Source organism: Brachionichthys hirsutus, chromosome 3 (genome assembly GCF_040956055.1).
Source record: "Brachionichthys hirsutus isolate HB-005 chromosome 3, CSIRO-AGI_Bhir_v1, whole genome shotgun sequence".
Classification (NCBI taxonomy): domain Eukaryota; kingdom Metazoa; phylum Chordata; class Actinopteri; order Lophiiformes; family Brachionichthyidae; genus Brachionichthys; species Brachionichthys hirsutus.
The window spans coordinates 3,338,895-3,362,010 of NC_090899.1; the positions used below are offsets into that span (position 1 = coordinate 3,338,895).

At 44.5% G+C, this 23,116-nt stretch overlaps 4 protein-coding genes across 4 annotated transcripts; 3 read left to right on the plus strand and 1 right to left on the minus strand.

Moving 5' to 3' along the window:
* The first annotated feature begins 533 nt into the window (after positions 1–533).
* gnl2 (G protein nucleolar 2) lies at positions 534–5,616 on the plus strand. The gene is made up of 16 exons (XM_068755763.1): positions 534–711; positions 1,149–1,233; positions 1,335–1,429; positions 1,664–1,803; positions 1,885–2,069; positions 2,178–2,244; positions 2,329–2,487; positions 2,635–2,748; positions 2,975–3,103; positions 3,205–3,309; positions 3,389–3,547; positions 3,832–3,939; positions 4,050–4,516; positions 4,817–4,890; positions 5,097–5,176; positions 5,262–5,616. The coding sequence occupies exons 1-16, from the start codon at positions 648–650 to the stop codon at positions 5,397–5,399; spliced, it is 2,169 nt and encodes a 722-aa protein (XP_068611864.1). The 5' UTR covers positions 534–647; the 3' UTR covers positions 5,400–5,616.
* A 21-nt stretch (positions 5,617–5,637) lies between these two features.
* On the minus strand, positions 5,638–7,513 carry dnali1 (dynein, axonemal, light intermediate chain 1). The gene is made up of 5 exons (XM_068757667.1): positions 7,433–7,513; positions 6,660–6,727; positions 6,411–6,580; positions 6,055–6,233; positions 5,638–5,832 (listed from the first exon to the last, which is right to left on the minus strand). Exons 1-5 carry the CDS (start codon positions 7,511–7,513, stop codon positions 5,638–5,640), a joined length of 693 nt encoding a protein of 230 aa, XP_068613768.1.
* Positions 7,514–8,128: 615 nt separating this feature from the next.
* snip1 (Smad nuclear interacting protein) lies at positions 8,129–10,386 on the plus strand. Its single transcript, XM_068760387.1, has 4 exons — positions 8,129–8,289; positions 8,519–8,642; positions 9,017–9,537; positions 9,656–10,386. Exons 1-4 carry the CDS (start codon positions 8,138–8,140, stop codon positions 9,912–9,914), a joined length of 1,056 nt encoding a protein of 351 aa, XP_068616488.1. The 5' UTR covers positions 8,129–8,137; the 3' UTR covers positions 9,915–10,386.
* A 334-nt stretch (positions 10,387–10,720) lies between these two features.
* Positions 10,721–21,955, plus strand: si:ch211-1i11.3 (mitogen-activated protein kinase kinase kinase 5). The gene is made up of 28 exons (XM_068755045.1): positions 10,721–11,057; positions 11,172–11,311; positions 11,805–11,992; positions 12,094–12,262; positions 12,455–12,561; positions 12,746–12,916; positions 13,108–13,220; positions 13,342–13,501; positions 13,616–13,766; positions 13,858–13,962; positions 14,096–14,145; positions 14,859–14,954; positions 15,203–15,287; positions 15,597–15,730; positions 16,279–16,406; positions 16,937–17,073; positions 17,183–17,288; positions 17,410–17,567; positions 17,694–17,880; positions 18,017–18,182; positions 18,462–18,627; positions 18,986–19,171; positions 19,281–19,386; positions 19,502–19,730; positions 19,824–19,936; positions 20,597–20,694; positions 20,773–20,849; positions 21,064–21,955. The coding sequence occupies exons 1-28, from the start codon at positions 10,721–10,723 to the stop codon at positions 21,158–21,160; spliced, it is 3,960 nt and encodes a 1,319-aa protein (XP_068611146.1). The 3' UTR covers positions 21,161–21,955.
* The last annotated feature ends 1,161 nt before the right edge of the window (positions 21,956–23,116 follow it).

A 23,116-nucleotide genomic window follows, 5' to 3' on the forward strand; every position in this document is an offset into this window, starting at 1 on the left:
ATTTACCCACCCAGTAAAAATGAATGCTTCTATTAAAGTGGCCCCAATACGTCTGATTATTCAACTCCAATTTGCACAGGAGCCTGTCAGGTAATCAACATAAACTACAGCTGCAGAACATGAACAGCATGGCGGCCTATGGGAATATCTTAATAGAGACTACGTTGAGGCCCTCTACTGGGATTAAAAGAGCATGGCAATTCAACATATTGAAACTTAATCGTCTTGGAGGGTTTTTTTTGTTTGTTTTTTAAGAATTATGCTTTTTCAACTTGTCTGGATGAGTTTTTACAACTATTTGTACCTGTAAAATGTATGTTGTTGTTGTTAAAAAAGATCCTAAAAGGTGTTAATATATTTTAATCGTTTTCAAACCTAATTGTTTTTCTACAGAGCCCATATCAGTGCCAAAAATGTCTGAAATACAGTTAGAATAGCGTCAACCTCCCTTACAGCGCACTCATAGCAGCTCGGTGATTGGTTCGTGCCATGGTCGCTCTTTTGATGACGTCTTTCCTGTCGTCCCGTAACACAACACGTGTGCTGTGTCGCCGACCGCTTGGAGAAATAGTGGAAAGCAGCTTTCAGACTCCTCCGTGTTGTCACCGTTCCTCTCAGAGTCAGACTTTAACAACGAAGCCGTCAGAATGGTGAAGCCGAAGTTCAAGGGGAAATGTTCCATTAACCCCTCGTCTTCCAGCAGCAACCCGGGTGAGCGGAACTCCATTAGCCACATCATTTGTTTACAGCTAATGCTAATTTGTGCTAGTCGAGTAAGCATTAAGCACTAGTGAGGTGTGGTTTGGGTGACTAAAGTGGACTTTATCCGACTCTACTATGTAAACACGCAGTACGTTACCAATAATGAGGTTTTAATGACTAAATATACCATTTGTCATCGCTTTTCTGTAAACCAAATCACACAGAAACTGTTCTCAAAGTCTCAACATTGGATTTATTTGTGTACCGGTAGTCTATTCTTGTCTAGTTTGGTTATTAGAAACAGCTGATAGTATTTTGCCAATAAACCGATTATAAAATGTGTTGTTTTTTTAATCTGTTGATGCTGCTATTAAGTTTTCATGAAGACAATATTGAAAAAGTAAATGGATTGTGCTGTTGGTTGATGAATAACTGTTGTTCCATAGATCGGGTGAAAGGTGCTGGCGGGAACAACATGAGGGACAGAGCCACCATAAAGCGTCTGAATATGTACAGACAGAAGGAGAGATGGTAAAGGGTCATTAGATTTGCATTGTTGTTGTGCGCTTGTGTTTCGCTTCGCGAAGCAGCGGCGGAAAATAACAGTACGTGCATCTGTTATCTATTCCCAGTAATAACCGTGGAAAAGTCATTAAACCTTTACAGTACCAATCCACAGTGGCTCCAGGAACTGTAGCCAGAGTTGAACCGAACATCAAATGGTTTGGTAAGTGTTTATTTTTTTGTTTTTATTATTTTATATCCGTTTAGATTATGGTCAAATTCAGTTGAATGCACAAGCCATTTATAACAGAATGATATGAAAAGAGGTTAGTCTAGTATGAATATGTTTCAATATCCCTCATAAGACTCAGCGAGAGTGATAGGAACCGAATGAAACATCAATTTATGAATGTGTTCAGTTCTGAGGCATCTAAACAAGCTATATTGTGCTTTTCAGCAAATACCCGCGTGATTAAGCAGTCGTCCCTCCAGAAGTTCCAAGAAGAAATGGGAGCAGTTCAAAAGGATCCGTATCGTGTGGTGATGAGACCAAGCAAACTTCCCATGTCCCTCTTGCATGACAGAGTCAAAGCCCACGTGAGTAGATTTTGGTGGTGGATTGTGATGTTTGTCAGTCGGGCTGTGAGTATAGTCTTCCTTGTCCTTCTACACCTCCAGAATTCAAAGGTGCACATTCTAGACACGGAGGGTTTTGAGACCACGTTTGGACCCAAGGCTCAGAGGAGGAGGCCCAGCCTCATAGTGGGTGATGTGAAAGACCTCATAGAACAGGCTGAGGCCTTGGCCCAGAGTTACGAGGAAGACAAGGACAAAGACCTGGTAACTGAGGACACGGGGGTCCGGTAAGACCTTTAGAAGAAGCTATTAGTAATCCATTCAGATGCACAGGCAGTTGCTAAATTTCCATATTTAAATGTGAAAATAAATTGTGTCATTGATTCTTTTTTCAGGGATGAAGCCCGTGAGGAAATTTTCAAAAAGGGTCAGTCCAAGAGGATCTGGGGAGAACTTTACAAGGTACACCGACGGTCATGCTAACGTTAGTTGGTACGCTGAATTGCTTGACGGTCGGTGTACATGCTTTTTTTTTTATCATCATAGGTGATTGACTCTTCTGATGTCGTCATCCAAGTGCTAGATGCCCGTGATCCCATGGGAACGCGCTCCAAGAGCATAGAGACGTATTTGAAGAAGGAGAAATCCTGGAAGCATCTGATCTTCGTTCTGAACAAGTGTGACCTCATCCCTACTTGGGTCACTGTAAGAAATCTATGAAATGTTCTTCTTTGGTTCCAGACGCACAGTAATACACATAGCGTATTACTGCGACTCATCGTGCTTGGCTTCTATCGGTAATAGTATTGATTTGTATGACTGACTTTTTATCTCCATGCCATTTTGAACCAGAAACAGTGGGTAGCTCTTTTGTCCCAAGAGTGCCCGACTCTGGCTTTCCATGCCAGCCTCACCAACTCGTTTGGGAAGGGCTCCCTCATCCAGCTGCTCAGGCAGTTCGGAAAGGTACGCCAAGGCCTCGCACAAAAACAACATGGCAATGAGAAGGGCAGCTAAGCTATACAATTCTATCCCAAATGAAATCCTGAATTACAAAAAACAATTTCTGGATCAAACGAATTCTGGGATTGTGCCATTTAAAGATTGCACACTCCCTGTAAACGTTTTCCTCTGTTGGACCGCATTTCATCTCAAAACGTTCTGACTTCAATTCTTACTGCATTGACTGCAGCTCCACACGGACAAGAAACAGATCAGTGTGGGTTTCATTGGTTATCCTAATGTGGGAAAGAGCTCGGTCATCAACACACTACGGTCTAAGAAGGTCTGCAACGTCGCGCCCATCGCCGGAGAAACAAAGGTAAGAGCTTCCTCATTCACATGTTTAAATTAAACCAATAGACCCCCCCCTCATGATTCATCATTTTGTCACACACAATATGAATCTTCCTTTTTTTTTAGGTGTGGCAGTACATCACTTTGATGAGGCGAATCTTCCTCATCGACTGTCCTGGCGTCGTTTACCCTTCAGAAGACAGCGAATCTGATATTGTCTTGAAAGGAGTGGTAAGTCTTTCTTTCCTCTCTCTTTTTTTTGTGCCAGGGTTTTGTGTTTTGACTCTTTCCCTTCCACTTTTTCATGAAGGTTCAAGTGGAGAAGATCAAGAACCCAGAAGATCACATCGCGGCTGTGCTGGAACGAGCCAAGCCGGAATACATTCAGAAGACCTACCGCATTCCCACGTGGGGTTCGGCCGAAGATTTCCTTGAGAAGCTGGCATTTCGCACTGGGAAGCTTCTGAAGGTTGAACAGGCTACACCTCGAAAGCTAGTTTGCCTCATGTCTCTGTCTGTTGTCTTGTTTCTTAAAAATCAGAGAACATAGTTGGCAAAGGAAATGTTCTTTACAGTATAAGTTGCTATTTCTGTCAGGTATTCAATCGGTGCTTAAAATCCGGAAACTAGTGTGTAAATTGTCTGTTACATCTTGTTACACAGGGTTTGTACAGCGCTCTTGAAGGTTTGCAGTAAATGTGAACTCTTATTTCTTAATATTAAGGTTGAGCATGTTATTTTATTGTTGCGCAGGGCGGTGAGCCAGATCTCCCCACAGTCTCAAAAATGGTATTAAATGACTGGCAGAGAGGACGGATCCCATTTTTCGTGAAGCCCCCTGGACCTGAGGGGAATCCTGAGGTAAGAGTTCACTGAAATTTCCACCAGTAAATTAATACATTTCAAAAAACATATATTTAAATGATGATTAAAAAATTGTTTGTTGTGTTTTGTGACTTTATCTTTTCCAGAGTAAGGCACCGTTGGCGGTTGAAGTGCCTTCAGGCGTCGTAGAGAATATGCAGGAGGAAAAGCAGGACGGTCCAAATGCTGCCACGGAAGATCACGAGGAACAGCGGCAGCAGGAGCAGAAAGAACAGGTCCAAAAGATTCTGGCTAACGTGCGACAGAACTTCGGCAAGATCTACGTGGCACCGGAGTTCAACGAGGAAGACTTGGTTCCTGTGGAGATGCCTGACCTGGATATGTCTGAGCTCTCTGGGTCTGATGATGAGGAAGAGGATGTCGGAGAGGAAGACCAGGCCGATGTCGGAGCAGCTGATGGAGAGACTGTTGAACCCGGGCCCATGACTTCTGAGACTTGCAAGGAAACCGGCAGCAAGGGTTCGCGCGAGGCGATCCGTGAGCTGGATGTGAAGATCTCCAAATACAGGCACTTCCTGGAGCGAGCAAAATCCAAACACTTCTCCGCAATCCGGTCAGTCTCCCGTCTACCAAATTTCCTTCATGAATTTTATTTTTTAAAGAATCAGTATTAACATTATTGCTTTAATCGGGGGAAGATGGCGTCAAGCACAAAGATGCAGTGCAATTTGGATGGTTTGTGCCGTGCAGCCTTTAAACCCAAGAGGACTAGCAGTTATCAGTTTGATCTGATCCGGGGTCTCTTTCCATTTCAGCCCATAGACCGAAGACCAAGTCAGCTGCTCTGAGTGTTATAGAATGACTGCTTGCATTGTTGTGTACTAATAACATCCTTTCATTCCTCTTTGGACAGGATACCCAAGGAACTCTCGGACAAAGTGTTCACAGACCTGAAGAATAAACAAGCTAAACAAGCACAGGTTAAAGGTAATCAATCATGTTTGTACAGCGTTCAATGATAATCACACAGTTCTTTCAAACAAACTAATAAAGAAAAACTGCACACACAGTACTGTCATGCCAGTAGATTAATATCTTAAAGTATTTATTTAGACATGCGAGTTAACTGAGTCAGACTGATATAGAGATACAGACAATGGCATCAAATTCATTAATGTGTTTGTAAAATTCAGCTGCAAACCAGATGAGGAAGAAGAGGAAAGCCGAAGAGGATGAGAAGTCCACACAGCCGTGCAGACTGACATCCAAACAGGTATGTAGCGTAGCGTCAAGCCGGAAAATACACAATTACAAATGCTGAATACCCCCACCCCCCTTCTATTTCTCCATCTCTACAGAGACGAGCAATGGACCGGGCACAGAAGGTGAAGAAATACGGTGTGCGCTATTATGAAACGCACAATGTGAAAAACAAGAACAGAAAAGCTCCGCCGTCGACGACGGAAGGCCGAAAGGCCAAGCGATCGAAAAACTAGACAGAAGTCACACAACACATATGCAAACAATCTATATCCAAACTTGTCTGAAGACGCCATTTTTATCGAACACATGGCGCTAATAAAAGGAAGAATGCTAAATAAATGGAAATTGCCTTTATCCGGCGGCCCGATCCTGTCTGAGTCTCGTTAATTTTGTTGTGCATGCATCTCGCCCAGTTGGTCCTTAAAAGACAAATATTAAAGCTTGGAGAGGGTCAACACAGCAAAACATGTTTTAACTGTGATGTGTAGTTAGAGACGTCACCTTGAGCTGCTGGTTGGCTTTCTCCATGAATTGAATCTCTCTGATGTGCTTCTTTTCTTCAATTTGGGCTTTTTCATTTTCTCTCTTCTCGATTGCGTCACATCTGGCTTTCTGCTCGTTTATTTCCGTTATCAGAACATTTCGCTCATTCTGCATTTTAGAAATCTGTTGAAATTAAAACGCAACTGCAAGTCTGTCCCAGATTCCACAGCAATTATGTCAAGAGTGCAACCGCTGTCCCTATTTTTCTAAGAACCTCTGAAGAGAAATGCTGCCCTCTGCTGGTTATCAAACGGAAGAACCGCGTAAACTTGAGATGAATGACAAAATAAATCTCTTTATGCTGAGTTTTTGGTTTCTCTTCCATGGGGTTGTATATGTCCTTACCCTTGCTTCCACGTCCTCTTTGCTCTGCAAGGCCCGCATTGATTTCCTTATGCCGAAAGCGAAGCTGCTATGAAGCACTGTCTCGTAGGTATCGATCGTCATTTGGATCTCGTTTCTGATCTCAACCAGCAGCAGACCCCTTTCAGCACAGTTCATGGCCACCTGCCGGATAAGCTCGTCTTAAAGAAACACAAATCGGGATGGTCAGACAATTGAATTTATGATTTGTTGAAATATGCCTCTTTCTTTTCATTTAGGAGAAAAACAATCATATAGGATTTTTTTTTTTTTAATCTAGGCATAGTAATTGCATTTATCGTATTCACAGAGGCCTCATTGGTCATTGCCCTCTTTACCGAAGCATTGGGAATAGAGCTCCCTGCGTATGGGGCAGACCCCTGTCTCTCTGGCGTCTCTTTTCTTCAGACTTGTGCGCAGCTCTTTTTCCAGGCTAATGACGTCGGATCTCGTAGAAGGTGTGCTGGACACATGTTGCTCCCACTGCAGATTTTCCTCTTCCCATTCCCTGCCGCAGCAGAAGCTCAGATGCCACAAAACATGGCTTTGGATTCTGAACAATACATTGCAGATGGGAATACTCATACCTGGGTGGTAGGATGGAGTCTAGGATCTCCAGACTACCGCTACTTTTCTTGTTCGACAGGCCAGAAGACTGTGATGATGATTATATTTAGAATGTTAGAGCAGTTCAAGTACAGTCAAACAATAGTTGTATTAGAGTACAAGTACAGTCAAACATCCTGTCTAAGAGGAGCATTAAAAAAAAAAAGCCCTTGCGGTCTTGTTTCCGTTGAAAGTCCTTAGTAAATAATTCGACATGCAACAATACCGATAAAAATTACTCCAAAATAACAATAAATTAAAAAGACACATAATATGTACAACGTAGGTGGACAAGAAGAGGGAGAATTGATCCGGAGAGAGTCGTGATGACTGTCTCTGTTTCTGCCCCCCTGAAAGGTGAATTTTCAGGGCTGTTTTGAAGGAGGCCAAAGAGGTGCATGTTTAGAGGGCGGGAGTCAGACAGTTCCACCCTTGGGGGGCAGCGTTGTAAAAGGAGCATTATTTACCCATGTTTGTTTTATAGGAGGGGGTAATCAGGTTGACGTTTGTACTCCCTCTAGTATTGTGGCTGTGGGTATCACTAAATATTTGAAGGCCACAAAAAAAATATTTTAATACCAAAATGTTAGTAAAGTGACATTTAATCATATTAAAGCCATCTCCCTATCATTTAATTAGGGGAGACAAAGCCATAGCCATACTTCCCTAAATTAAATGCTGTAGAAATAAATACATCCCCGATTGCGGCTACATATAATTGTTCCGTCTTGTTATTATACTTTGTTAGACTTACCCTGGTTGGTTTGCTGCCTGAGGTTTTGCTGATACGAATTGGACTCTTATATTTTAAGAGCGACTTACGAGGCGAACTCATAGTTCTTCACTTTCAATAACGAAGCTATGCAGGGAAATCGGCTTCAGTTCACCGACAGAAATGTTAATCGATGCCGGTAACGGACGTTTTGTTTCGCTTCCTCGCTCACTGTTTGCGTCGTTATGGCAGCAACGTCGGACGTTCCGTTTCATTTCGCTGTTCAAGTTTGAGTTCAACCAGGGCATGAAAATAACACAGTAATTAAGGGTTTTCAGCCGGTGCTGTTTTAATTTTGGTTTTCGACTTTTTCCCCTGTGTTTTTACTGAAATCGTGGATCTAAAAAGAGACATTTTTTATTAGTATTTTAAAGAAAACAGCTATTTAAACACATACGTTTTATTTATTTATTATAAAATACTATTAAAATGAAGCAAACAACATTAATAAAACAAAATCAAGCAAAAATAACACACAAAATATAATATATGGGGAGGAACAACCCGATGCAGTCTGCCGCCACACCGGCGTATATTCTCGGCGTACCACCGGAAACGGAAGTATGAAGTTTGTGGTCGCGACACTTTAGTTTTTTGCTTTTGTTTTTACGGGTAATTGCGGTGACGACGATGCGTTTTTAGTCCCTCAACCGTTTCAAAGCTTTCATTTCTTACAGATATTTTACAATGACCAAAGAAAAGCGACACAAGAGAAGGGAATCTCCGGAGCGGGACGTTAAGGTAAAACAGGAGCGACTGAGCCCCGTTAGGCCACAGACATCACGCCGCTCGAGGTCGAGATCCAACAGCAACCCCGGTCCGCAGAGAAAAACGAGCAGGTAAATCCACAAGTCGTTGGTCGTCTTATCTTTTAGCTTCTGCCACTTGTTTTTTTTTTTTTTTTACTTTTATTAGCTGTGTGTCGGTAATGATACATTGACGCTAGCTAACAATGCAGTTCAATAGTTTGTTATTAGCGCTTAACAAACAATCCCACTGCCATTATTAGAGTAAATTATTTTAAGTGTGAAATGTGAATTTGTTTTTGCTATTCGTGTCGCCTGCCAGGACGAGGGAGCGCTCACCAGGCAGAAGAGAAAAGTCTCCGGCCAGACGAGGCAGCAGATCGCCCAGGAACAGAAGAAGTCGTAGTCGCAGTCCCCATCGTGGTGCTGATGTCAAAGTAAAGAAGGTAATTAGGTTTTAAATTGTGGCTAAAATCAATAAAACTTTGTGAGAACAAAGAAGTGCTTCTCATGCGCCTACATGCATTTGCTGTTGGCTCTGAAAAGGATAAATCAAGGCCCAAGTTAAATTACCGTGAGTATATTATGCTGCGTCATGTTGTTGTAAATAAGTAAAAAAAAAAGACAATTTACTCTTGGTAAACATCGTAGGTGAGACATCAGAAACTGTCGTACACTCGATTCGCTCGCTCGTTTTCCGGTATGTTGTTAAAAACACCTCGTGTGAGGTATGTGATGGCAATGTGTGCATAAAATAAACAAGAATCTGTCCATAGCAAGTTATTTTTATTTACCTTTCATTCCACCAACTATCTCACAGGAGCGAGAGGCGCATCGAGCCGGCGGCGACGAGCGTCGGAGCGGAAACGGCCAGCCAGACGAGCGGCGGAGCCGCTGGGAATCGGACAGACCCGAGGAGAGGGACCACGGCAGAGACAGACACAGAGAGCGAGAGGCACTCGCGTCCCAAGAAGCGGGAAGACGGCAGCACAACGAGCGGCGCAGGGAAAACCGGCAGCAGCTCGAGCAAGGCCAGGAAGAAGAGTTCGGAGGCACAAATGACCCTCCTGCTGACAAAGAGCAGCCCAACTTCGAACTGTCGGGAGCGTTAACAGAAGATACGAATACATTCCGGGGAGTGGTGATAAAGTACAACGAGCCCCCCGAGGCTCGCATCCCCAAGCGTCGGTGGAGGCTTTATCCTTTTAAGGACGACGAGCCCCTTCCGGTCATGTATATTCACAGACAGAGTGCCTACTTGTTGGGGCGACAGAGAAGAATTGCCGACATCCCCATCGATCACCCGTCCTGCTCCAAGCAGCACGCGGTTTTCCAGTACAGGTAAAGATGATCTCCGATGCTTCTGGAAATCCAAGACGACAGTCCTTGTGCGTTGGAGAGAGCAGGCCCCCTGCTGCTTTACGCTTAATACGTGTCTACCTTTCTTTCATCTCCTCAGGCTGATGGAGTTCACGCGTTCAGACGGCACCCTCGGCCGCAGGGTAAGGCCTTACATCATCGACCTGGCTTCCGGCAACGGCACCTACCTGAACAACCAGCGCATAGAACCCCAGCGCTACTACGAGCTCAAAGAAAAGGACGTCATCAAGTTCGGCTTCAGCAGCCGCGAGTACGTGCTCCTCCACGAGTTCTCGGACACGACCGAGGTGGACGCCAAGAGGGAAGAGGAAGAAGACGACGAGGGCCTCGATGAGTGAATTGTTTCCATAAACTGTATTTCCCCAGATTCATTCAGGTTAGATGACATCATCGTCAATGTTTATTTACTCGATGCTTCTGCGGGGGGGTATGGAACAAATAATGTTTTGTATATTCTGTAATTTCAAAATGATTTGCTTAAACCTGCCACAAAACTGTCTCAAAGAAGATTTGCTATTCTCAGGTTGAGTGTTTTTATGTCTCGGTGATGCATGGCTGATCTCACAATAAAAAGAAAAGTGCTCGGTGCCAGATGAAAGCTCACCGAAGTACAGCAGTTCATTATAAAATATGTTCTGTGAATAAAGTCAGTGGGGAAAAAAATGTATTGTCTGGAGAGTTTCATGTAGATTCCTCACCTGTGCTGGGAATTCTATTTTGTACTAAAAAAACATTTTTTTTTAAATGAATGTTGTTATTCTGTATACTATTTTCATTGTAATTATATTATCCGAGAAGAAGTTAAGTAATTCGAATAAAGTGACTTTTAAAAAGGTGAAAAGGTGGGAAAAACTTAACCGTGTTTGATTTTCACCAGCATCCAGATCAGTTTTCTTTTCTTTTTTTAAAGTCTTATTTAGATGCGGTAAATGGTTTTCCACAGCAGAGGTCGTGCGAGGGTCTGGTCTGAGTGGGATCCAGTTTCATTCTCAGAGTGTGAACGGGCGGGGGAAGTGGAGTGACGAGTGTTTGGAGGTATGGAGAGCGATCCGAGGCGTTGACGCACCAGGGGGGGAACAACAGTACGTTTCCGTTTGTGATAAATGTCCCGCATTGAGTTACGGCTGCGGAACTCGGGCGGAGCATGTTCACGACGGAGCGCCGGCGAATGAGCCTGCACGAGCCGAGGCGGAAGGATCCGGTGCGGCTGCTGGCTGGAAGCTTCTGGCAGGAGCCTTCGGCGATCGAGCTGAGCTCCGGCGGGTCGGGCAGACAGATCGTGTCCCCGCGGAGCCGCACCAGAGCGGTGACCGCGGCGTACATCGTCAACGAGGACGCGTCGCTGCCGCAGACCGAGGAGAGCCTCTCTCTGAAATGTCTGAAGGAAGCGTGCTCGGACGCGCACGCGGTTTTCCAAACCATTCCGTTCGAGAGGATATCCTTGGGAACAACAGAAATCCTGGATAGTTTCTACAACGCAGGCAAGTGCAGACAGATCCGACTGTAGTAAAAAATATATATATATGCATATTTGGATGAAACGCGCGCACCGCGGCGCAAACTGCGCGCAAACTTACCCGGTTTCTTACCCCCAGACGTCGCAGTGGTCGAGATGAGCGACTCGTTCTGCCAGCCGTCTCTCTTCTATCACCTTGGAGTGAGAGAAAGTTTCAGCATGACGAACAACATCATCTTATACTGTTACAAGCAAGATGGTGACATACAAGCTGTAAAGGTAAACGGAACGCCAGGTGGGATATAAAAGAGAAAAAGAAATTCACTTTGTGTCCCTCAAATAAAGTGTGAGCGGATACACGCTACACAAGAAGAAAATAGTCTGTTGTTAACTTTATATTTATCTCAATTGAATCAGTACAAAAAAAAAAAAAAATTAATATAAAATTCTCAGATGGCGCAACTTAGATCCAATAAACGATGAGGTGTGCGCTCCCAGCATTGTTTACAGCAGTAGTCCTACTCCTCATGGACTTGCGTAATATCTGGATGACGTCATCACGTGGGAATGTCGGCCCCACTCCCCCTTCCTGAGGCTGAACTTAAAAACGACACTAATTCCTAAACAATGAGGAAAACACAAACAGAAAATGAGTTGCTTTTGTTCCGCCAAGAATTCATTCACCAGTAAATGAAAACGTGGCCCCCTCGCTGAGGTCCTGGGGGGGGGGGCTCACCTTGTGACTCTGCTCGTCTCGTCTTCCCCTTTCTAGGATCAGTGTGGCAGTTACACGTTCATCCCTTACGTGGTGTCGCCTCAGGGCAAAGTGTTTGCCTGTGATGCTACGATGATGACCGCGATCAAAGAACTGATGCAGCCCAGCTTCCAGCTGGAGCCCCTGCTGACCCCCCTGGTGGAGCGCCTGGTGCACCTGCTGAACAACGTCCACATCCAGTCCAGGTCAGGCTCTTTAGGCTGGGACGTCATCCTCTCTGTTTGCGTTGACTCCCACGTTGTCGTGACCCCCCCCCCTCCCCCCGCTCTGCTCTGTACGCCGACAGCGAGTACTTCCGGGAGTCGGTCAGGAATGACATTCGTCTGGCGCGGGAACGCTTCAGCGGCAACGACCTGAGCGCAGAGTTGAGCCGCATCCAGAAGCGCCTGGACAGCGTGGAGCTGCTGACCCCCGACATCGTCATGAACCTGCTGCTGACCTACAGGGACATTCAGGTGTGTGTGTGTGTTTCAACAACGTGCTGTTCGGCCCTAATTCATAATCAATTCAGTGATGATGATGCCTTTATTCATGGGAATGCAAGCGTTCTATGTATTTTATGATTGCTGAATAATCCGCTGTGTTTTTATGCTCTCAACTGGTTCTCATTTTATTTTTTTTAATGCCTTTTTGATCTCTTTTCTCAGGACTACGATTCCATCATCCAACTGGTGGAGACTCTGAACGACCTGCCCATGTGTTTGGTAGCAGGACATCAGAATATCAAGTTTCATCACATATTTGCTTTAAACAGGTACCTAATGGCGTTTTTAAAAACAATCTCAATCTTAATAGCTGCAATTTCCTCTCTTGTTTGCGCTCAGTCTTTTCAGCCCATCGCCTTTTATTTGCCTTGTTTTTTTTTCTGCATACAAAACACATAAAGAGCATTAATCATTGCTCTTCGCTGCTGACGTCATCAACTCTGCCCGTATCAGGAGAAATCTCCCCGGAGATCGTGCGAAGGCTTTGGACTTGATTCTTCCCATCGTGGAGTCGGGGGGCAAAGTGGCGTCGGACTTCTACTGCCTGTGTGGACGGATCTACAAAGACAAGTTCATGAGCTCTGAGTTCAGCGATCAGCGCAGCAGAGACCAGGCATGCTACTGGTACAACCGCTTTGTGTTGATGAGAAAGTTGGCATTTCACTGTTCTCTGCACTTTGAGCCACATTTTGCCATTTCCGTCTCAACTAACGGTCTTTATTTGATTAATGCTGCTTGTGCATGTTGTGGGTTTTGCCTTCGTCCCACCCGTCTGTTGTGTAATCGAATCAGCGGTCTCGTCTATTATTCCTCAGGTATGGAAAAGGTTTCGAGACGGAGCCGACGCTTCACTCGGCCATCAACAACGTGGTTCTCCTGATGGCGGCTGGCCATGAATTTGAAACGTCCATCGAACTGCGTAAAATCGGTGCTTAATGCCGTCGTACTTCCTCACACTCGGCGCCAAGCTGCTCCTTTCGCGTTGAGTTGCGCCGACTTTAACGCGGAAGCCCGCCGTTCTGTCTCTCTCTGTCGTGTCGGCGGTTCAGGTGTGACTCTGAGCACGCTGCTCGGAAGAAAGGGCAGTTTGGAGAAGATGGCGGCCTACTGGGATGTGGGCTTCTACCTCGGGGCAAACATCCTGGCGAACGAACACAGGAAAGTGATGGAGGCGTCTGAGAAACTCTACAGGCTCAAGACGCCCATCTGGTGAGCTTTCTGGGGCAGTTTAGTTGAATTTGTTTGCTTTTGATTTCAAGCTTTGATCAGAAATCATACAGAGAGCGATCCGAGTTCTAACGTTGACCAGTCTGTTCCTGTCAGGTACGTGGCGTCCATCATGGAGACGTTCATCCTCTATCGACAGTTTGCCAAGGAGCCCGAGGTGAAATCTCCCAAACAGGAGATCGTGGACTTCTGGATGGAGCTGCTTCTGCAGACCTGTAAACCCACAGTCTCCACAGATCGCTGCCCGGTAAGGCCTCACTCATAAACGCACACTGTTGAGTCTGTTGTTCATTTTTAATCTTAAAATCAACGCACACACTCTGAACTCTGCTTTCCAGGTGCTCATTATGGAGCCGAGCAAAGTCCTCCAACCAGCTGTTGTTTGCGTGAGCGAGGAGGATGAAAGTCGCACTGTTCAGCTGAAGCATGTCACAACCCTAAAGGTATGCACCCTCCCCATCAGTTCCAGTCGCCCAGCTGCCATTTTGCATGAATATTTAAGAGTGCCTGTCATATATGTGCAGTAAGTGTATCAGAACTGTCCTTATCCTTTGTTTTAATTCCTCCTTTCTGCAGAAAGGCTTACACCAGTGGACTTTCCCAGCCTGTGCAATCCGTGGAGTGAGGTAAAGTTAAGAAGAGCATGTGCTAACATCTCAAATATCTGCTTCCCAGTTCTGGGTGTGGTCGCGCCTGCAGGCAAAGCCAAAGGAGCCAAAACATACAGTTTGTCTGGCAAACCATGGCTGTTTGTCACATGTCAAGCGTTTTCTTTTCTTTTTTTTTGCTGATGTCTCTCCGGCGTCTCATCCATGTTGAGTTAGTCGGGTTTTTGTTTTTCCAGTCAGGCAATTTTAAAGATGATGAAACAATCGGCTTCTGGAACACTTAAAACTGACAATCAAAGTTCTCAGACGTGCTTTATGACACACGCTTTATTCACCGGTGCAGACGCTTACTCTTCATCTGCATTTGAATTTGAATTTAGTTTATTTGAAAGGGGAAAATGCAATTACATAAAACCCATGATTATACATGGTTAAAAAAAAGCCATAATTGGCCAGAAGGCTAGTTTTCATCTGTAGCCATGATATAAAAAAAAGCAAAACAAAATACATACAAGAGAAAAAACATGTTTAGACAGAGCAAGTCCATTTCCCCTTCTGCCCTATCAGTGTTGTGCAAACATTAACACAGCATCTGTGTAACAAACACAGGGGTAGACACATGCGTGTGTGCGTTAGCAGAAATCCTTTGGAAGGAACATTTGTGTCACTTCCACACGGTTTCCAAAGACGGAAAATCCTTATTTCCTGTTTTTGTTTTCTTTCCTCTTAAGCGTTTCAAAGATTGATGAGCGGAGCTGCTTCCTGTATGTCCACTACAACTCGGATGACTTCCAGCTCTGCTTCCCCTCTGAACTGCACTGTAAAGGGTGAGTGACTCTCATGTTAGCTTAGAGAGCCGTCACCGAAGGCCTGTGCAGCATCCTCTATAGGATGGATGGGAACTTTATTTATGGAGATCAAAACACTTAAAACTTGCTCTGTACTAATATGAGCAATATAAAAGAGAAGAATCTCATTTTTTTACATTTTATTCCCACTTCCTGCTTATTTTTGGAATGTCTTGCATATATTGCAAGATTCTAACAGTGAATTTGAATCTATGTTCTCTCACTAGTTTCTGCGAGCTGGTGAACTCGCTGCTTCAGCAGGCTAAAGACGCCGTTCTGGACCTGAACCATCTCACAGAGGGAATATTAGAGGTGAGCTACAGAATGACCTGAGATCGGTCGTACATGCCTCAACAAGTAGAAAACAAGACAGCATGCCTTTTGCATTCCACACATCTGTCTGTGTGTGTGTGTGTGTGTGTGATATCAGACTGTGTATCAGGCTGCAATTACTTCTCAATTGCAAATATATATATATATATGTAAATAGATGGAGTATTTTTGTCATCTGATCAAGCACCTGCATCTACTTCCGTTTGCTCGTGAAACTCCTCTGACGCTTCCACTTCCAGTCTTTGCAGTCACCACCCACACATTCTGTCCTTAATTTATTTTTTCCAGTACGTCTATGAGACGAACGAAAATGGCGACAAGGTTGTTTTGGGTAAAGGGACGTACGGCGTGGTGTATGCCGGAAGGGATCTGAGCAACCAAGTGCGCATTGCAATCAAGGAAATCCCCGAGAAGGACAGAACGTATGATAAAGCACCTCTCACGCACATTTTCCTCTCAGTTATTCCGGACTCGGAAACACAGAGCTGCCGAGTTTCTCACCAGAATGGACTTTTTTCCATGCTACCCTTAACGGGGAACAAATTTGGCAGCGAGGACGCTCCCTCTAGCGCTCATAGGAAACTTGAAGGAGATGAATGAGTGTTTATGCTGTCTGCCCTTATAATTACGTGCTTAGGCTAGCACTGCTGTGTTGTGGAAATAAAGGATGGCATCGAGAGAAATGTGATATTGAAATCACTCCTTACCCATTTGTCAAACCTGTCTTATTCAGACACGCACACTCAGCATATTTCTATCACACGCTGTAATTATTCTCAGGAGCAAGAAGTGGAAAATAACAAGGCAGATTAGTGGTTGAGGATGATCCTTATTTAAAGTGGCAGATCCAGGCACAAAAGCTGCTGTCAGGGTTTTTTTTTGTTTCCTTGAAATCGGAGTGAAACAATTAATCCCCTTGACCAGAAAGCAAACGTAATCCTCAAGACGTTTATTCCTCTGTCCCTCCCAGGTACTCCCAGCCGCTCCACGAGGAGATAGCGCTGCACAAGAGGCTAAAACATAGGAATATCGTCCAGTACCTGGGATCTGTCAGTCAGGACGGTTTCATCAAGATCTTCATGGAGGAAGTACCCGGAGGTAAAAAAAAAAAAAAAAGGTTTCAGAACTGAAGAACTTTAGTTGCAATGTTCCCCAACTTGTTCTTCTGCTTGATATTTTTGGCCATGATGCGTTTTCACTTTTTGCAGAGACCCACATGAATGCACGAGGGATACGCTCTGCTTTCATGTAATGTAGCAACATATTAACTTGACTCCAGAATAAACTTTTAATAGTATAAAATCCGGTTATTAAAATCTGCATTTGTTTCCTTGAAGAGTACATAAGAGCCCTGACTCATCTTTTATCAGTCCTTCTCTCTCTCTCTCTGTGTTAATCTGCGGTTTTTTGTGTTATATAATAATGCCTGGTTCTATTAAGCAATAAGGAAGTCGGCGGTTGTGTAATCGACTGCGCAAACGTCTGCCGGCAGCCAATATAATAAAGTGTCTATGAACGATGCTTTGTTCTCGTCTCTACCTGCACACGTCAGGGAAAAAAAATCTCACAGCAGGATTAGACAAATGAATTAGACGAGTCACTTTTTCTTTTACATTTCCTGCTCGTAGGAAGTTTATCCTCCCTCCTACGCTCCAAATGGGGTCCGTTGAAAGACAACGAAGCCACCATCATCTTCTACACAAAACAGGTCCTTGAGGGGCTCAAGTACCTTCATGACAACCAGATAGTCCACAGAGACATTAAGGTGAGCAGAAAAATGAGGTGCCAATCCATTTGATTTCCCTGTCCAGAATATTGTCATCCTAGCTTGGTGATGAAAGTCGGCTATCCTTAGTGTGTGACCTTTTGTGCAGGGTGAAAATGTACTGATCAACACCTACAGTGGAGTCTTGAAGATCTCTGACTTTGGAACCTCCAAACGATTAGCAGGGATCAACCCCTGCACCGAGACGTTTGCTGGTACCTTTATTAGATTTGTAGCTTTAAAGCATGTTCTGAGGATAAGATGTGTTTGATTTTATTTGTGAACCGACTCGGGTAAATGTAATTAAAAAAATTTATTGATGATTTTTCACAATAGGAACCCTCCAATACATGGCCCCAGAGATTATAGACCAGGGCCCCCGGGGTTATGGGAAGCCAGCGGACATCTGGTCTCTCGGGTGCACCATTATAGAAATGGCAACAGGGAAAACACCCTTCCATGAGCTGGGAAGCCCCCAGGCAGCCATGTACAAGGTGAATAGGAGAAAGCAGTGACTAGAGTGGATGTGTAGGACACACATGGGTGTGTAACTTTGGTAGTATTTACATACAATTTAGTTCTACATTTTGCAAATATTAATCTTCATTGTCATTTTCAAGGTGGGCATGTTCAAGATCCACCCTAAGGTTCCAGAGTGCATGTCGGACTCGGCAAAGGTCTTCATCATGAACTGCTTCACGCCAAACCCAGACGACCGAGCCACGGCCACGGAGCTGCTCGGGGACTCTTTCCTCAGGTCGTCCTCCAGGAAGAGGACCAAGTTTCTGCAGGAGCCAGAGCCTGCAGGCGAGTCACCTTTCCTTCTCTCAGTCCTCATCAGGATCATCCGAGTCTCTTCCTATTCCCATGATGTTGTTGCTGTGAACTCTACCTAATGTCAAAGCAACAACAGACCTAACCACAGCCCGTCTGGGGTTTACAGCTGATTATCAACGCAGCCTGTCCGTCCCTATCTCCATCCTCGTGGAGGACGCCGATTCGTACTCTGACTCAATCGACCTGTTTAGTTCCCTGGACCTCAGGAGGCACCAGTCCGCTCAGATGGCGGAGGAAATCTCAGAGAGCCCGCCAAGCACCAGCTTCCTGCCGTGAGTTTAAAGCGCCACACAACAGAACACGAAGGCCTTATGATCTATGCATTGGCCCGGATTCTAAAGGATCTTAGAATCCACACTGCGGCTTCGGTCAGGTCTGGTGTGGGCGCAGCCTGTGCAGGTATAATGGCACTGACTAAAGCTAACCATGTATCTAGAATACCTTCCGCATCACACATGAATTATCGATGATATCCATACGCCACTTGTAGTGCTTTAACATCCTCCGTTGAATGTGTGCGATTGATTTCTGCATTGCCCGCTGCCGTCCAGCATCCCGGAGGACTCTCCATCAGAAATGTGCAGTCCAGCCGCAACAGAAGAGAACATTGGCCTTTTCATGCTGAGGAAGGACAGTGAAAGGAGAGACACGTTGCACCGAGTCCTCACCGACTACATCGGCCTCGTTGTGCTAAACATACAAGAATCCGCTCCTCAGGTGGGTGAAGAAATGACATCACGCTACACCTGAAAGCACCGAATGTGTTGTGTGTGTTTATTAGTGCGGTTAAAAGCGGCATATGCATATGGAAATAGATATATCATCATGAAACGTCCTGATTAGTCCACATGCGCGAACTGTTTTGCACACTTACTGCTGTTTCATGCAATTGAAACTTAAGTGATTGGTAATTTGGCAATCATTTTATTAGTTTTACAGCTAAACATTATGAATTTGTCCCTTCTTAAACTGGAAAATGCATTGTCCTTCATTCCAAGCGAAGACGACATCGATATGTCTAAATCGGAGCGATGGAACCACTGTATCCTTTTATGTTTTTATGTTCTCTTAAAAGCCTGCTGAGGGTTCGCCACTGACCGCAGACCACATCACTGAGCTCATTAGCTGCTTGCGAGACAACATCCGGTCCCCAGACAGGAAGCAGCTGACCAATAGCCTGCTGGACCTTCGCGTTAAGCTGCTCTGTGCTTCAGTATCGCTCAACAGCCTGCAGGTGGTGCTGTTCAGCTTCCAAGATGCAGTGAGTATAACCTCGAGAGACCAAAGATGACACTGCTGCTTGTCAAGGTTTGCTGGGATTTTGTCCCCCCCCCCCCACCATCGTGCTAAGATGTCTTATCTTCATGTAGGTGAAGAAGGTTTTGAGGCAACAACAGGTGAAGCCTCACTGGATGTTTGCTCTGGACAATCTGCTGAGACAGGCAGTGCAGGACGCCATCACGGTGCTTCTACCAGGTAGACCTTCATCAAGTTCAACAGTTTGCATACTTTTTTTTTGGGGGGGGGGGTGCATTTTCCTGTCTATTCATTCTCTCTCTTTGATAACACTGCTCCCATTTCCCCCTCCTAGAGCTGAAACTCCAGCTGCAGTCCTCATTTGAGATGGAGGACAACATTCCCGAGGATCCCTTCAGCGTCGACACTCCTGTCTCCGACCAGCAGGTGCCTCCAACATTCAGGCCGACAACAACCGGACAGGAAATTCCCCCTGCAACCGGTCCCGTCAACCCCAGAGACGTTGTCAACGCCAGCTGTCCCCTCAGTGACGAACTGAGAGACCTCCGCCTTGAGACCAGAATGTAGCATTCACTGCTTTTATTTATCATACGCTTCGATTTTCCTTTGACATTTTCTGACGAGTCATGGTCTGACTTTTTTTTCTTCTTCTTCAGACTGCTGAGTCAGCTGAATGAGAAGGAGAGAGAGTATCAGGAGCTGCTGAGGAGCTGTGTCCAGAGGAAGCAGCAGCAGATAGACGCGCTGAGGAAATCCGTAGCCCATGACGGTAATATTTTTCATCCCAAACATTTGTAACATAAATGTGCGAAACCTCTTCAAGACAGGCCAATGTAATTCTAAAAATAATACCATAATTGTTGAATTTATCCACTCAGTATCTTGTATTTTGAAATAAATGTCACTAAGTTTTTCCCTCCTGTGGTTTTGACTTTTTGCCTCCAAGAATGTTAAATATGGAAGAATATTTGTATAATCTGGACTATTCATTACAAGTTGATAAGTAATATTCCTATTTGATGTGTCTCATGTTCGCTCTGGGGAACATGTGGATACAAGCGTTTTAAAGATCTTAACCAGTAGGTTGGTGATTAAACGCTGCATGACCAGCATTGCATTATGGGACCAATGCAGCTTGAGTTTGAGATGCTCGTTATGGTTTCCTCACACTTGTAACACTGCCTTCCCACCACGCCTCAGCTTCAGGCGCCGGATTTCTGTCTGACTGGTTTGTTACGGAGGCGTAGGCCATCAGATAATCCTCTTGTGTGCTCAAACTCGACTTCTATTTGGATAATGATTATACCGCAGGCCTGCAGAGACACGCTAAGCTTTTTTTTTTTATTGTGTGTGACATCAACTCTACAAGATCTTGCTTGTGGGTAATGCACAAGACTGCCTGAATAGTTTTAATCTCTAACCATTATAGATGCTGGATTGGCCTCTCAGGCGAGCTCTAATCCAGAAGACAAGGCTTTGGCGCAGTGGTTCGAGTCCATCGCTGTGGATGAAGACACTATTGATAAGGTAAACTGAAATCCTGAAGCTCGCGATAGTCTTCATCTATGCACTCTGAACCAACACCTGGTTAATCCTGTATTCCAGTTGGTGTCTCATCAGTTCACCTTGGACTGTCTCCTCTACATGGCCTCCAGGGACGACTTGAAGTACTGTGGAATAAGGTGAGCTGGCTTCATGCATCACCTCTCTCGCCATCTGTCCACCCAGATTCGTACAGAGGGATTGTCCTCAGAGACGCCGGTGCAGAAAAGATGCAGTCTACCCCATTAGCTTCCATTTCATTAACACAATTCTGTGTTGTTTTTTTTGATTTTTTTTTTTTGATGTACCTGATTTGTAATGCCGTTAAAAATATGTCCAAAACTGTTGTTTCAGAGGTGGCATGCTGTGTCGGATCTGGGCAGCCATCACATCCCGCAGGAAGGAAAGGCTGAGCACGCACAACGGGGACAGCGAGGACACGCCTCTTTAACGGCTGCTGATGCAGAGAATCAAAAGAAAGATTTACTAACAGGCTGGTCCTGGTAAATCTTAAAAAACAAGGCAGTGGAGAACGTAACTGAAGCAGCACGGATCTTGATGACGAACTGTGAAAGTATTTTTCAGGATGATGGCCACTCCTTGCAGTTTTTGTACAAACGACTTTGCTTACAAGTTAGATCTTGCATTTTCTCAGGGCTTCGGCAAGTGGGGCATTGATGCCTTCATCAAAAATGCAAAGTATCGATTTGCCCTCAAGCAAACAGCGCTAATGCTTTTGAATGTCGCATACTGATGCTTTTATACAGTTAGCAGGACCTGCGCTATTAAAGGAGCAGTATGCAAGAATTTGTATTGTAGCATGTGTTCATCTTCAGAATGCAATTTACTTAGAATCCTCCATTAGCATTCCTTTAAATCTCTCTTCCACCGACATGGTATCTGCTCTGAGAATTCCAAGCTACCTTCTTTTAGCTTCTACTAGATGACGACACGTGATCGGTGGTGCGAGTTGCAGTGCAGATTATCACAATGCGCGTGTCAGCTAAAGTTCCATAAAGCGAGAACCAACATTCGGGGCACAGGGTAATAACGATCGTTCTTATTAAGGGTCATAAATCAAATGATTTTCAAGGTATTTATAGGAAAGCATTTTGCATTAAGTTCCTTCATACTGTATTTACAAGGAATGTTTCAACATTCTGGGGAAAAACATGGATTTATTTTTGTATGTTTTTTTTCCAATCGTATATTCTGTTGAAACTCCTGAGATCATTAAAAACCTTTAAACTCTCAGACTGTTGTTATCTTCATGCGATCGTTTGTCTGTGCGTGGGGCTGAAGAACTTTTCCGTACAGGAGTGACGTAGGCTTGCAAAAGTGATGAAATGATAAACAGTCTTAAAATTCCTCACATGTTCCCTCGTCTGTTTTCACAGTGTTTATCTCTATAGAAACGGCGTGTCTGTGTGTTGTTCCTATGTCTGCCGTTTGATCTCATTGGCTCGGTCAGCAATAACCGTGACATTAACGGACTTAGTAAAGATTTATTCATAGTTTTGTTTTGACGAACCTGTTTTCACAGGTTGTGTTCCTTTGCATGAACATTAGTGACAAAATATCTCACGTTTGCAGTAAATTGAATTTTAAACAGTAGCCATAGATTTGGTGTGCCTCACTCTAAAATCCTAAAATTCCTATTGCAGATAATTGATTTTAAGTGCGTCTTCCTTTGTGCACGATTACAGGATTGCAGGTTAAGAGAATGCAAACTATTGATTTAGTCACATTCTCTAGTTTTAGAATATGTCAGAGAAATCCAGAGAATACAATGAAATGCTGTTTGTAGTGCCCCCCCCCCCCCCCCCCCCCATGTTTTGTATGAGGTTTTAGCTAAGCCACTAAAAAAAACCTGACTGCAGTAAGGGGGTTTTAGCAGGGTCTTGCAGGGGGGATTGAGGACATCACACTGGGAGGCCCACAACCTGAGGGATTACAGAGCTCACCCTCATCCTCTCCAGGATCTCTCCAGAGGCCGTCCTGGACTTCAACATGTTCCAACATGCATGTTAGCAGCTACATCTGGCTACATCCTGCAGGATAAGAAAGACAACAAATCAGTGTGGTTGCAGCATGGATCAGATTTAGTTTCCGCTCTGAAGAGTTGTGTCATTGGTGTTGCATATACCACCACTTCAAAGGCTTGTTTACCAAAGCATCACTTGTTGTTTTTCATGCCATTGCTCATTAACAAGCTGGCTTTTACTGGGTTATGTATAGAGTGTGCAAAGTGCACACGCAAGCAAACATGCCTGCAGGTGTGTGTATAAATTTACCACATGCACACACAGTTCAGGTCAGCACTGCGTAATTATTTCCTTTCCTAACTCTCCAAATATTTGTTTTTTATTACAATGCAATAGAAGAGTGAAACATGAACACATGACAC